The sequence below is a fragment of the Narcine bancroftii genome, chromosome 14 (genome assembly GCF_036971445.1).
Source record: "Narcine bancroftii isolate sNarBan1 chromosome 14, sNarBan1.hap1, whole genome shotgun sequence".
NCBI classification, from domain to species: domain Eukaryota; kingdom Metazoa; phylum Chordata; class Chondrichthyes; order Torpediniformes; family Narcinidae; genus Narcine; species Narcine bancroftii.
Genome location: NC_091482.1, coordinates 67,058,597 through 67,073,449, shown reverse-complemented (window position 1 = coordinate 67,073,449; position 14,853 = coordinate 67,058,597). Strand labels below are relative to the sequence as shown.

At 39.5% G+C, this 14,853-nt stretch overlaps 1 protein-coding gene across 2 annotated transcripts in view; it reads right to left on the bottom strand.

Moving 5' to 3' along the window:
* Nucleotides 1-14,853, bottom strand: part of ctc1 (CTS telomere maintenance complex component 1) — a 67,993-nt gene that overhangs the window by 731 nt on the left and 52,409 nt on the right. Inside the window, exons 22-24 of one of the 2 annotated variants that reach the window (XM_069912175.1) lie at nt 13,795-13,960; nt 12,256-12,385; nt 9,625-9,704 (exon numbers count right to left, since the gene is read on the bottom strand). In XM_069912175.1, coding sequence (XP_069768276.1) covers nt 9,625-9,704; nt 12,256-12,385; nt 13,795-13,960 — 376 coding nt within the window. The remainder of the gene's footprint in view (nt 1-9,624; nt 9,705-12,255; nt 12,386-13,794; nt 13,961-14,853) is intronic. The other variant, XM_069912174.1, reaches the window with a different exon arrangement.

Here is a 14,853-nt window from a genome sequence, read left to right as displayed (position 1 = left end):
TTACAACAGTCAGAGTACATTTTTCATATTTAAACCATGATTCCATAAATCTTAATATACATACTTTATAGTTGGATGCCACATTTTCAAAAGCAAAATGCAATAACATTTTAATATTCTAACGCATTAACCTAGCCACAAACATCTATGTTCTTATTAACCAAATACAAATATTGGAGACAAATTACATTTCTGACAAAATTGATGCTTCGCAAATAGATCAAATCAGATTTAAACTCCACCTTAAACAACTGTTCTGTGCTAAACCAGAAACATAGAAATAAAACTGGTATGAGAAAAGCTCATTTCTTCAGATTTATCAGCTCAGAAATTCATCTGCATCCAAGCAGATCTGAAACAAAGTAGAACTCCTGACTTAATGATAATCTGCAAGCTAGCCCTAGAGACAGCAAAAGGTGATGGATCAGATTTGCAATACCGCAAAATTTGGAAAAGGTAACTAAATTGATATTTATTGCAACATGATCTGCCGACTTTATCCATCAGTAATGTGCTATCCTGAATAACATTCTTATATTGATACAATGCCATAGTACAATTGTTACAATGTGAATTTTAGTTGCCAAATTTCTTAATTTTTTTGGAGAGAGGAATAAACCATGGTGCAGCAAGTAATTAGGGAAAATATTCCCTTTTGTTTATTTCTACTCCAATTATTTCTCAGAATGCAACCAAAGTTTCCCCCTAACCAGGGACAAATAGACATGAAAAACAAATACAGACCTTGAAAAATCACAAGTATTTGATCATTGTCCTCCATCACACCAATACCATTACGAATTTGAATGACAATACAATGGGTTCAATATTTTACAGTTATGCTGTTACTATCATGGGACATGGACATTACTGGAAATTCCAGCATTCAACATCCACTCCTAATTCCCCTGGAATTGAATACTTCAAAAGGCAATCAAGAGTTGAACACATTAACATGTGTCTGGTGTCACGTATATCATGGACTATCCAAGGATGGAACATTTCCTTATCCGAAAATGCAAATAAGTTTAATAACAGTCCAACCATCTTATCGCCGCCATCATCAGCTTTAATCAAAACCAGGTTCAATTCATAGAAACAAAGAAAGGCGCAGGCCTTCCAGTTGTGCTCCACCTATGATGAGACAAGCTCAGTGATCTGGCCAGCTTTCTCTTCATCAGCCTTGATTCCTCTAGCTGAAAGAGCAATACCCAACTCCTCTTTAATAATTTGGATCCTACTGCATTGTGTCGGCGAATTCCAGATGTTTAATCACTCTTTAGAAGTTTCCCTTCCCCTTTGTCTGAAATGGTCAACCCCATATCCTTAATCCTGCACTTCCAGGTTTTTTTTCAATTTCTCAGAGATAGCTCAAACTTCCAGCAAATCAGCCTTACTGATTCAATGTCAGTCCTGGCATCAACCTAACGAGCCTTCACTAAACTCCCTTACAACAGGAACATCCTTTCGCAGTTGAGGAGACCAAAACAATTTTCTGATGTTGCATCCTGTTATGACCAAAGTAGATAACCACATCTGCCATGTAACTGCTCACTCTCTGAACCTGTCCAAATCAACATGGACTTCATTGAATCCTTTTCAATATTCTCCCTTCTGTTCAACTTTGTGACTGCAAGCTTGGATACATTACATTTAATTCCCTCATCTAATTAATTCATAGAGTCCCGTGAATATCTGGGACCAAAGCACTGATCAGTGTGACACCATCTGCCGCTCACAGACTTATTTATTCCAAATCTTTAATATAGATAATAAACAACATTGAACCCAGCACAGATCCTTGCAACACACCTCTGGTCACAGGCCTTCAATTAGAAAAGCAACTCCTTCCTCATGGGCAGTTTTAAATTTAATGGGCCAGCCTCCTTGGATCTCATAATGATCTGACCTTCCACATGGGGCAGTGTCAAAAGCCTTGCTCAAGTCCATGTCCACCATCCTGCCCTCATCAATCCTCTGTCCCTTCTTCAAACCTTCAAATTTGCAATGGATGATTTCCCATCTCCAATATGCACTTACCTATCCAAATCTTCCAGTAGCTGCCCATTATTAATGTCAGGATCACAGGCCTGTGGCTCGCTGGCTTGTCCTTGCTTCCTTTCTTAAATAACATTTCTTCTAGAAAGTTACCCATGGCCAAAGAGGATGCAAATATCTCTGCAAAGGCCTCACAATTTCTTCCCTAGGTTCTCACAAGGTTTGAGGATGAGGTTGCTGAGGCCCTGATTTCCGGTTTCTGATGAAAGGTTTCGGCCCAAAATATTGACTATCTATTGATTTATCTAGATGCTTCATGACAAGCTGTGTTGCTTATGGATGGTTAACAAGTTCCATGCAATAAATCGTGACACAAATGTCGACTCCTGAAGCAAAACGTCAGATTAGTGGTACAAACAAGAAATTTCACAGCAAGCACCAAGTGCCTTCAGCCAATTCTAAAGAGGTCAATACAGAGCACAATTATTGAGAGACTCCAAGATGGAGCATGAAAATACTAAGTTACAGGTGCTATCTCGATTCTCACTTTTGGAATACAATCACATATACTAATTATTGTCGAGGCTACCGGGTCAGCAGCATTGCTGTTGCCTCAACAGCTATCAACTGAACTCCGTCCGGAAAGTGCAGCATCTGCTGCTGGAACTTGCTAATGAGCACATCCAAAAAAAATGGACAGAACCTTTTAATCGAGCTGGATTTGGAAGATGAAAAATTGAATCCAGCATTGAAAAGGTGGACACATATTAGACTAAAAATCCCATATCCCTTATAGGTCTAAAAATGTAGCCTTGGAAGTACCTTTTATTCAGTACCCCTATCGAGGCTACCCTATAGCCAAGCATTTTTTTGGACCCAAAGGCGAAAGAACAGTCCCATCACTGGTGAAAACATTTTTCTTCAATCTACAATTCTATTACCAAATGCTTCAATCCACGCTAGTTAATATCCTTTGATCCAAACCAAAGAGGCTGGCCATTTTCTTCTAACTTTCTTCTAACATCTGAAACCATTGCATTCTCTCATAAGAGCACCAGAAGCATCTTCCCTACCAACTCAAGGTCTTTACTACGATCTTGTGTTGGTTTCCACCACTTTATTCTTGTCCTGAATGTGGAAAAAGCCAACAGGAGAGCATTCCACTCAGACAAGCTGAATGAGATTTTTCTTCCATTTTATGGACCATACTTCCTCCCCCACAACATTTCAATCTAACTCTTATTTACCATTTACTTTCTTCTCATGGATCAAGACAGTTCTTGTTCGAGATCAAGGGCAAGATTAACTTCAAAAAAGCTTTCCAATTAAGAGGACACAACAACAGATCGAATGAATAAAGTTATTGATAATGCAGCAGCAAACAAGGGTTAAGAAAACAAAGTTTGAAAACATGTTTGTGAATAAGCAAAAATGAAAGCAAATGCAAGGACGATAGTGAACAAAGGGGCATAATTGGTAAAAGTAGGACTACGGGTCAAGATTACACCTGATCTTGTTTCTCAACCCATTCAGTTCCCATACTCAACAGACAAAATCAGATCTGTTAAATGGATTCACTGTCTGTGAATCCACAAATCTCTGAAGTAGAGAATCAAATTTTTAAAAATGTCATGACCCATAATCAACCTCCAGAGCAAATAGCCTTGAATCTATCCTTGAGACCACATCTCATTCTTTTGAGGTGCGAGGAGTACTTTAATTAATCTCTTCAAAAGACAAAACATTCACCTCAGAATTAATCTAGCCAATATACTTGGACCTGCCTGCAAGTACATATTAGCAAAGGAAGCCAAAAATGCAGACGACATCAATTGTTTCACCAAAACCCTATCACTTCTCAGCAAATCCTACTTTGCTTTGTCCTCCAAATCTTTTGCAATCCAGATACAATATCCAAATTGCTCACTGTGCCTGAACATTTACCTTTAGCATTTCATGAATGACTGCACCTATCTACCTCCTTTATCATCCATGTTTCGTCTGACCCTTTGGATAATCTGTTCTTGTAGAAATTTCCTGCGCAGAGGCAGAAGAGTCTTCAAATGTTGAAATCTCGGGAAAACAATGAGAAAGTGGAGAGACTCAGGAGCCTAAGGCAGCATCATGGAAAGAAATAGACAGTCAACATTTTGGTTGGGTCCTCTTTTCAACATTTTTCCTTCATTGGGCAAGTGGAATGCAATTTACACCCATTTTTACATTCAAGTCATTAAACAAATTATAAACTGTGGGACCTCACTGGTAACTTGTAAAAGACTCACATCCCTATTCTTTGCTTTGCGTCTTTAAACCAAACTAATAGAAAAAGGTGCAAAAATATACATAAAGGTGCAAATGTCAGAGCGTTTGAAATGAGGCCATGCAGAATAACAGTGGCCATTGAATAAGTGAGTATGCTCGCATAGAAAATGAATAAGTGTAGTACAGAATTAGGCCCTGTGGCCCACAAGGTCTGTGCTGACCAGAATGTCAAATTAAACTCATTCCATCTACCTGCATGTGATCCATTATGGCTCCATTCCTTACACTCTCAAACTCCACTATCATATCACTACCCACCTCTGGCAAAGTGTTCCAGGCATTCATGCCTCCAAATAACAAGAATGAGGGTTGAAGTTGCAGTGTAGAGCTTTGGCATGAATCTCAGTTAATAATCCAGAATTCAAATGAGAGTCTGTTGTATTAGAAGGGCTACCTTTCAGAGAAATTGTAATCTGACACCCTTTACTCTCCCCCAGATGGACGTGAACTATCCAGAGCACAATTTTCAAAAGCAGTAAATTTATCCCTGTGTCCTATCCTACAGATTGTCGTCGCTCAGTTGAGTGTGCATTTAAGGTGGCTGGCAGATACCCTTTAACACTGGCTATTGTAATATTACATAATATTTCAATGACAAGGCAATTTAGAACTAGACGTCAATGAACACCATGAATTCCCCATTTATATTAAAGAGTGGTTAGGAATAAAAGACCACCTAGTTTACAATGGGGCAAACAGAACACAAGGCAGCCAAAGCTATTTGTTCATGGGGCAAAGAACAAGACCGACCAAATCAGGTGCATCACAAATAAACATCCGATCAAATTTTTCTCTTTCCTAAATCTGAATTCAGGACTCCTGTGGAACTCCATGGTAACGTATATTATCAAAGTATTTATCTGTGACTGGGTAAATGCTTAAGATCTAGGGGTATTTCATGAAAGTGACAAGTGATATCTCAACGAACAACACGATGCCAATTAACAATCAGAATCAAATGTGATGGTCATTATAAGGGTTGAAATTAGGGTCAAATTTCAACTCAAGAAAAACAAAATCAAATTAAGACACTAAAGAACAAGCAGTGTTGGTCAGCAAACATAGGGAAGTAACATATGTACATAACATCATGAATGATATTTGAACAGTAGAGCTTTGAAGTTTAATTTTACAGGGTTAAAATTAAGAAGAGGGTAACCAGAAGAGTACCAACATAGTTGAAACTGGAGATGATGGGAACAAGAATGAGGGGTTAGATGTGGATAGATGGAGGTGGTAAAGCGCAATATAATGAGATGGCAGATGACAGGAGTTGGATCATAAATATGATGCCATGATAGCAAAGAATACAACCAGCCCAAGATTGGAGATGGATTCAGTGCTAAAACAACTTCATTTGTAACTGAAACTCAAAACAATGGATTCAGTACAAACAACATTTAACTAGATGGCATTTTGATTTTTCCTTGGGCAACATCACACAGGCAGTGTGACAATGCAGAACCAGGAGAGAAATGCGACGAGGGATTGCTGAGTATCAGCATTGACCTGGAACATGCTGGCTATCATATTCAAACAAGTAGTAAATTTAGGTTCATGATGTACTCCAGAGGTAACGATATGATGAAAAGACATTGCAGGAGATTCTATAGTTACGACTGGATAGACAAAAATAAAACCAGGCAAAGACAATCCTACTCCAACATCCAACCAAGGTTAAACACACGAAAGGCACACAGTAGTCTGCAATGCTGGAATCTGAAGCTAAATACAAACTGCTGGAGGAACTTCATAGGTCCAGCTGTATCAATGGCAAAAAAAAGGTCAACACCTGAAATTCCTGATGAAGAGTTTCAGCTTGAAACATTGACTATTCTTTTTTCCGACTGATCCTGCTTGACCCTTTCGTCAAGTTTCTGGAGCAGATTGTATTTGGTTTTAAACAAATGAAAGGTTGCTGATGCAAGATGAATTATCAGGAAGAATTGCGCACTAGTCTTAAGTAACAGAGTACATAATTTGATATTCCAAGATTACAGTGGAGTATTTAAGTGGCAATAATTTAATGTAGTAATGCAGAATTCTGTCAGTATCACAGACAGATACTGGAGTGAAACATAAAGGTCTGCGCACACAGTGATTTAGTAAAAACATAATGCTGGAGCAACTCAGCAGATCACACAGCATTAGTTATATAGGAAAGATAGATACATAACTAACGTTTCAGGCTTGAGCACTTAAAGGTTTAAGCAAAATGCAGGCAGGTGCTTAAATAAAATGGTTGTGGGGAAAAGGGAAGAGGGCCAGGGGAAGAAGCACAGGCAAGAGGTAGTAATACGTGAATAAGGGAGAGTGAGCACAGGGAAAATGGGGAGGGGGTGGAGAGCTGGAGGAAAGGAGACAGAGAGATAGGGAAGAGAAGGGAATGGGAGTAAAAAAAAACAAAATGCTGGATAAGCTCAACAGGCCAAACAGTGTCCTTTATGTAGCAAAGGTAGAAATACATTACCAACGTTTCGGGCTTGAGCCCTTCATTAAGGTATGAGAGAATGCCAGCAGGAGTCTGAACAAAAAGGTGGGGGGAGGGGGTGGAAAAGGCAGGAGATAATAGATGGATGAGGGGATAGCAGCAATGAGGGGGAGGAGCTACGGCTGGGTTTAACAGAAAGCAGAGAAATCTATGTTCATGCCATCTGGCTGGAGATCGCCCAGATGGAAGATGAGGTGTTGTTCCTCCAATCTGCGGGTGGTCAGAGTAGAATAGTACACGAGGCCATAGTCAGACATGAGAGTGTGACTCAGTATTGAAATGGTTGGCTACTGGGAGGCACGGTGGATGTGGACAGAAAGGAAGTGCTTAGCAAAGTGATCTCCCAATCTGTGACTGGTCTCAGTTTTTCTAAACTGATTCATACCAAATAGTGAGGAGTAGACTAAGAATATGGAATCAATTTAGGGATTTTTTCCCCCCAACTTTTCTTATAGATGTAGGTTTTAAGGATATTAAGATTTATTTATCCTTAAGAACTTTGCTTATTTTGAACAATTGCCAGATAAAATTTAAGTTTTCCAATAGACATTTTTTAGGTATTTGGAAGTTAGACATTTTGACCAATCTAAACTATAAAAGTTTCCTCGAATCGCAGACTCAAATATTCTTGATGTATTTTTTGATTCGCTACTTGTTCACAGTAAATTAATATCACGTATTTATAATAATTTATTGGATTTAAGACTAACCTCAATGGTTAAGATTAAAAATGATTGGGAATGGGATCTTAATCTACTTTTTCAGACCAGGACTGGCATTCCACTTGTAGTTTGATTATTGTTTATTACAATTTAAAGTGGTACACGGAATACATATGCCCAAACTTAAATTATCTCGTTGCTCCATTGTGAATCCATGTTTTGGGAATGTCCCAAATTAGGAATATTTTGGGGAAACATTCTTCAATCTTTATCAACGATTTTTAAACTAAAACATCTATGCCCAGTATCTCAAGAGAAGGTTTTAGGTTTTAGTGCGCTGATAGCCAGACAAGGGGTTTTAATGAAGTGAAAAGATGAACTTCCACTGACTCACGGGCAGTAGCTACACGATGTAATGGCAAAAATAAGTTTGGGAAAAAATTAGATACATGAAAGATAAAAAGTTCCAGTTTGAAAAGATATGGGGTCTATTCATAGATAATTATCATGGTTCGTAGTTTTAGGCTGTTGGGCTGCTCCGGCGATCCTCCACCTGGCTTCTGGAGGTAGCAATCCAATCCTTTGTTTTATGTTGATTAATTGGAATTTAACATTACGGTCCTAGACTATATTAATTAATATTTTACCAAGTTATGAGCAGATTGCTGAGAAAGCAATACATGATATTTTCTTTTTAATAATATTAATTAATAACAAAAATGGGAAACTTAATTAGAGAATTCTTTTTTTACCAGTTATACATTATGTATACATTTATATTTCCTTCAGTTAAGTTAATGCAACATGTATGTGAGATTATTATACTGAACTCAATAAAAATATTTTTAAAAGGGAGCACCAATGTAGTTGTCAATGTAGTGGAGGAAGGGTTGAGGAGCCCTTGTAAAATGGATTGCTCCTCAAAGCCAACATAAAGGGAGGCTTAGCTGGGACCCATGGGGGCATCCATAGTTACCCATGGGTGTATCCATAGATACCCATGGGGGTATCCATAGTTACCCATGGGGGGTATCCATAGTTACCCATGGGGGGGTATCCATAGTTACCCATGGGGGTATCCATAGTTACCCATGGGGGTATCCATAGTTACCCATGGGGGTATCCCTTTAACTTGGAGAAAGTGGGATTAGCCAAAGAAGTTAGAGGGCAAGAAAAAGACCTGCCAGGAGGAAGATGGTGGGACTGGAGGGAGACTGGTTCAGTCTGGTGTTAAAGAAATGAAGGACTTTTGAGACCTTCTGCATGGGGGATGGAGGTGAAATTGTACATCCAGAGGGAAAATGAGACATTAAAGTTCAGGGAATTGGAAATGTGAGGAATCATGGATGTAGGTAGGGAGGGACTTAACCGGAATAGGGGAAATGGAGTCGAAGTAAGATTATACTAGTTCAGTGGAGCAAAAGCATGCGGGAACAATGGGTCTACCTGGATAATTGGGTTTACCTTGGATTGGAGGTAGAAGAGGGAAGTTCAGGGACGAGAATCAATGAAATTGGAAGCCCTGGGAGGGAGATGACTGAAGGTTAGAGATGATACATGCAACGGTGGCTTGGTGTTCTTTGGTGGGGCCCTGTTAAAGGGGTAAATAAGAGTAGGTGCCTGAGAGCTGTAGCCTGACCATGGCAAGGTAAATGTCAGCACACCAGATGACAACAGCAGCACCCTTGTCTGCAGGTTTGATAGTGAGGTTAAAGGGGTGAGACTGGAATAAGAGAGGGGAGTGGTGAAGCTGAGACAGTTGATGTCTCGGCAACAATTAGAAATATAAAGACCCAGAGAAGGCAACTAGCAAATACGAGGTGTCCAAGAGGAAGAAGGCTTAAGGTAGAGGAGGAGTCTTCAGTGAGGGGTGGAGGATCATGGTAGGAGTGGACGCAGATGATGAAAGAAAAAGCTTGGCATCATGGTGAGCATGGAGCTCTGAGATGTGGGCGAAGGGGGAACGAATGCAAGGCCTCTACTGAGGACAGACTGTTCCGTTTTTGAGAGGGGAAGATCAGAGGGGATGATAAAGACCAAGCAGGGGTCAGAAAGAGATACCAAGATGAATCATTAATGCAACTTTTATCTCTGAGCATCCAGAGATAAAATCAGTATTTTGAGATTTTCTTGAATACATTACAAACACACAAAATAGTCTTGCCGCTCATTAGCAATCTTGTTGAACCTGTTGCACAGCTTGTAGCGAAGAAACTTCAGTTGCACAGGCTCTATTTTCACACAGCAAAAAAAAAAAGAACATTAGCAACAAATTTCAAAATCTGTAAAATGGGAGAATTTTGAGGGGGAGGTCACATCATCATCTATCTCCAGCCTTGTCTTAAGCAGTGGATTTAGTTAAGATTCCATTCAATAACCTAACCAAGTTGCTACTGTGCATTTTGTGAATTTATACACTGCTCTAGAACTGGAAGTGAAAGTTCAGGTTGATGAGTGGGATGTGGAGCAATGAAGATAAGATGAAGTGTAGAGATTGCATCATCTTCTTGATTTGTGGTTAAGTCATGGGGAGAAAAAAAGAGAGCAAGTTATCCTCTGCAGAATACCACACCATTCAAGTTGTTGGCCCCTGTTCAATGATGAAACAAGAACATTTTGGTGGAACGTTAAGAAATGATAATCGCACAGAATATTGAGCTGTGGCGGGGGGGGGGGGGGGTAAACCTCTACTCGAAGATTGCCATTGCTTGTTATTTGTGTGCCGCTTTCAGCTACTAAATAGCCAAACTCGAATTTCAAAGTCTTGCTGATCACTGCTATTTGTTGGATCGTGAGCCAATTGGTGGAAGTGTTGTCATCAATGCAAGTGTGACTGACCTTTAAAAATACACGACCCATTGCACTTTGAGATTCCCTCAACTCAAAACACTTTTAATTCTGCAGGTTGTGAATTAAGTTTGGGGTAGAGAAAGAAAGCATTTTCCACTGAACTTTAATCTACCCAATGTAATTTAAATTTCCAGGAAGATTTGAAAAACTTCTGCACCCAGGTTCAAAACATTAAGGCAGAGCAAAGCATCTCACCAGTCTCAGGAATACCAATTTATTCCAAGATTCAGTTTGAGTGTAAAATGGTCAGCAATATTGCTGACACTTCACCATCAGTCAACGGTCATGTCTAATAACAGCAAGTCTGAACAACTCATCTTGGCATTCAAAACATTATCTTTGCCAAATCCCCAACTATAGTATGGGTGTAAGTGACTTGTGCCTTCTCAGCACAATTCACTGTATTCGCTTTCTTTGAAGAATAAAGGAAAGCATTTTCTTAATGGCATGAATAAAAATTATTGTATTTCATGCAGGGAAGCTTTCAACAGCATTCACAAGCAGAAACCTCCCAGCTTGTAGAATAAAATGGGCAAAAATCAAGTCACTGGAGATAAAGTAATTGGGAGGGAAAAGCGGGGAAAATGGCCAGTTTTCTAGATACAAAAGAGCAACTGTATGTTTTAATGTTATCTGATCTTACAGCATAAAACTGTTAATCCTCCATTGAAAATAACAACTGCACGTAACATGAGTTTACAATTTGTTTTCATGATTTTCATGGTTAGCGTAGCAGTTAAAGCAACACGGTTATAGCACCAGCAAACATGGTCCGAATCCCGCGCTGTCTGTAAGGAGTTTGTACGTTCTCCCCATGTCTGTGTGGGTTTCCTCTGGGTGTTCCATATCGGGGTTGTAGGTCAATTAGATGTAATTGGGCAGCATGGGCTCGAGGGCCAGAAGGGCCTGTTACCGTGGTGTATTTCTCAATTTAAAATCATGGCCATCAAATAAGTGAACATTGTGATAAACATTTAACATGGTCAAATATTTTCAATCCTAGGATTTTAAGGTTTACCATGAAGCCTTGGTTATGAGACACCAAATAACCAAAAAACCTATCTCCTTTGTATTGACATTTAAACACAAATGTTCAGTCAGGCTAATTTAAATAAAGTGCCTGATTATTCAAGAGGCGGTCAAACCTTTTCAGGGATGGAGTCATACACAGAACAAATTAGAAGATATTTTGCATCAATTTTCCATTTCAAATATGCCACAACAGCTTTTATGTATGGCCTTGATTTTAAACCAGGGGATTAATTACTGCACTGGACTGTGTTCCACTGGACACATTTCTAAGACTATGGCAGGATTTCAGTCCTGAATTAAAAAGAATCCTAAATTTATTTGTTCTAGTATAATTCTAAAAAGCAAAGAATTTTATGCCATAATCACAACAAAATACAATTACAATTCTGCTAAATTTACAACACAAACTGGAAAAGTGTGGTACAAAATTCCCATTTGTCTGAAATAATTTTACAGATTGAAAAAGTGCTTATTTAAGAGGTCAGCCAAATATAACAATTAATACAATTAGAATTGTTATAATTTAGACATTCGGCACTGAAACAGGCCATTTCAGCCCACGAGTCTGTACTGCTAAATTTACACCCAATTAACCTACACACCCGCTACGTTGCGAATGGTGGGAGGAAACCGGAGCCCCTGGGGAAAACACTCTCAGACATGGGGAGAACTCCTTACAGACAGCACAGAACTCGAACCTTGGCCCCGATCGCTGGTGTTGTGTTGCGCCAACTGCGCCGCCCGAATTAAATACCAAAATCAAGAGAGATTTACAGTCCATACCAAGTTTAGTTTCGGTTGTTGGCAGCAAGTCAAATTATTTTTTTCCACAATCCACCCTGACCCTCTCACAAGTTAAATCATACACCAAAGCAAAAGAATGACCACAATGAAACTTACCAGAGTGTCCCAACTTGGGTTTGCCTCTTGAATCGACCTTGAAGGTAAGCTGGATGGATCTGCAGACAATGGTGCTAGCACAAACTGTTGCAAGGTACTGCATCAAGAGATCTCCAGTTGTTGTCTCATTCTGCAATTTAGGGAAACAAAGATTATTTCAATTTGCAATATTCAGATTGTAGCAAAAGCAATTTTATGCCATTCTTAAAGTGGTGCTGGGCAATTTCTCAGCAAAAGGAGGTGGAGGGCGTTCCTTCCGTCTGATAGCCTACAGGTCACCCTTGGGCAAGGTGTAGCACCTGTTTAGCCTCCCAATTAGGGTCACGTGAAGCCAAGGATTGCAGACGGTGGATGGTTTTTACAAGCTGATTCTACAAATTGGAATTTATGGTTGTAAAACTAAAAACGTTGGGTAGATGAATCTGATCTACGGCCAGGGTTACCCATCCAGTATGAACACTGCAACTGAAGAAGGCAAAGGGAAACCACTTCAGAAATTTTACCACCTATGATCATGAACTCAACAATGACTACGGTCTCAGCTCTAAGATGGAGCCTTCACCAGAGAATGGGGGAAGCAACAACTATAATTCGGAGGGTCAGAGATCATGACAGATGGAGAGACATGATCACCCACACCAAATGGCAAGGCACCAGAATTAATTTTATATATATATTTAAATTTAGACAAACAGCATGGTAACAAACCCTTTTGGTCCATGAGTCCGTGAAACCCAACTGAACAATAGTCAAATTAAACGGTGGGAGGTAACCCACAGAGACACAGGGAGAACATACAAACTCCTTACAGACAGCACTGGATTTGAACCCCGGTCACTGGTTCTGTAACAGTGTTGCACTAACCATTGGGCCACCTTAACAATATCCTTTTTCTCTGGCAAATTTTTACGAACTTTGTTCGTAAAACAAGAATGCAAGTGGGAATTCTAATAATTAATTAATCATGGCCACGTTTATTAGGTTGAAAATAGGAACATGTTGTTTAATACTATAAATCATGAAAATAAAAACCAAACCTATTGCCCAATAGATGGTTGAAGAACAAAGAAAGACAAGATACAACTTTGTACTCTTTTCTTTGTCTTCCCCCAGTTTTCGACCTTGTAGCCAAGCATTATTTAATGAGCTAGATACATTTGAAAGATGGTGGGATAAGGGGACAAAATTGCAAAAACAAGGTTTTATGCATGAAATTTAGAGGAGTTAAAGTAAGGGCAAGTTCTCCCACCACCAGAAAAAGTGCAGGAGAGCAACAAACACAAATGACATACATTGCATTAATCACACATGATGGCCTTTAAGCTGATTGACCAGGCCATGACCCATCTCCCCCACCAACAGCCCTAAATGTAGTAAATGTGAAGTATTTTAGGACATTTGTGGAAAAAAAAATGCTGAAGTGCAACAGAGAAGTTCTCACTCTGACTGTGGGCAAAGAAAGAGATGTGTTGTACACAACAGTGAAAGTCAAGGCTGCTCAAAAATAGTGAGTTCTTTTAAAACCAAGATTCAACTCACCAATTCATGACCAATGCGCCCCTGGTACTGGAAGAACACATTGCCCCGCTGGCCTACGTGTTGCTGCAATCCTTCCCATTCTGTAGAGCTTAGTTGCAGCAAGTCTGCCACCTGTTTATCTGTGCAGTACACCCATGCCTCTGCTGTTCCATCCTCCACAATAATCCTGCAAAACAGTTCCACTATTAATGTAATCATCAGCTCGAACCCAGCTTGCAGACAACATATAATATGCCAGAAGAAGTATGGAATAAATTCAATTTTTTCTTTCCCACACACAAGGGTGATTAGGTTTTGTCAGGTGAAGAAAATCAGTCGACATTTGCATCGTGAATTTGCTTCTGAAAATAACTTGAGAACTAGGGGTATTTTAAAGGTAATTTTGTGATTAAAGAAAAATTGCCTGGGGAAAAGGCACCTAAATATCAACAAACACAGGGCTGACTAGCTGTTGCATGATTAGCAAGGTCAAAGGACAAGGAAATGGAAGAATTAAATTTAATGAATGCTGAGATAGCAGTAGGGGACAAATTAGAATTGAAGGTCTGAACTTCAGCAAAAATGAATGCAAGGAAACATCCTCAATTCCACTGAACCTTTTCAAGTTTCCCAATCAGTTACTTCCATCAGTTACTGCACTAGGGGATGGGTTATGCACGTTCACCCAATTAGCAATACCCGTAACGTAGGGGCAGCCAACCTTTTAAGTTAGACATACAGCATGGTAACTAACAAGCCATTTCAGCCCATGACTCCATGCCACCCAATTAATCTACACCCCTGCTATGTACTCATGGGCCAAATTGGCCTGTTACCAAGCTGAATATCAAAATTAAAAAGTTGGCCACCCCTGCCATAACCCATAAAAGAAAATCCATGTTCCAGAAGACTGCTTGTAATCAAAGCCAATATTGTGTTGCAAAATAAATATTTTCTACAAGAGTTGCCAGTAAATGCAGAACACCATGAAAGACTGCTGAGGGAGTGTAAATTAAATAGTAACTGCTCTGAAGTATTACCGAACATTTTCAATTTCAACATCTTGATAGCCTCTCACAG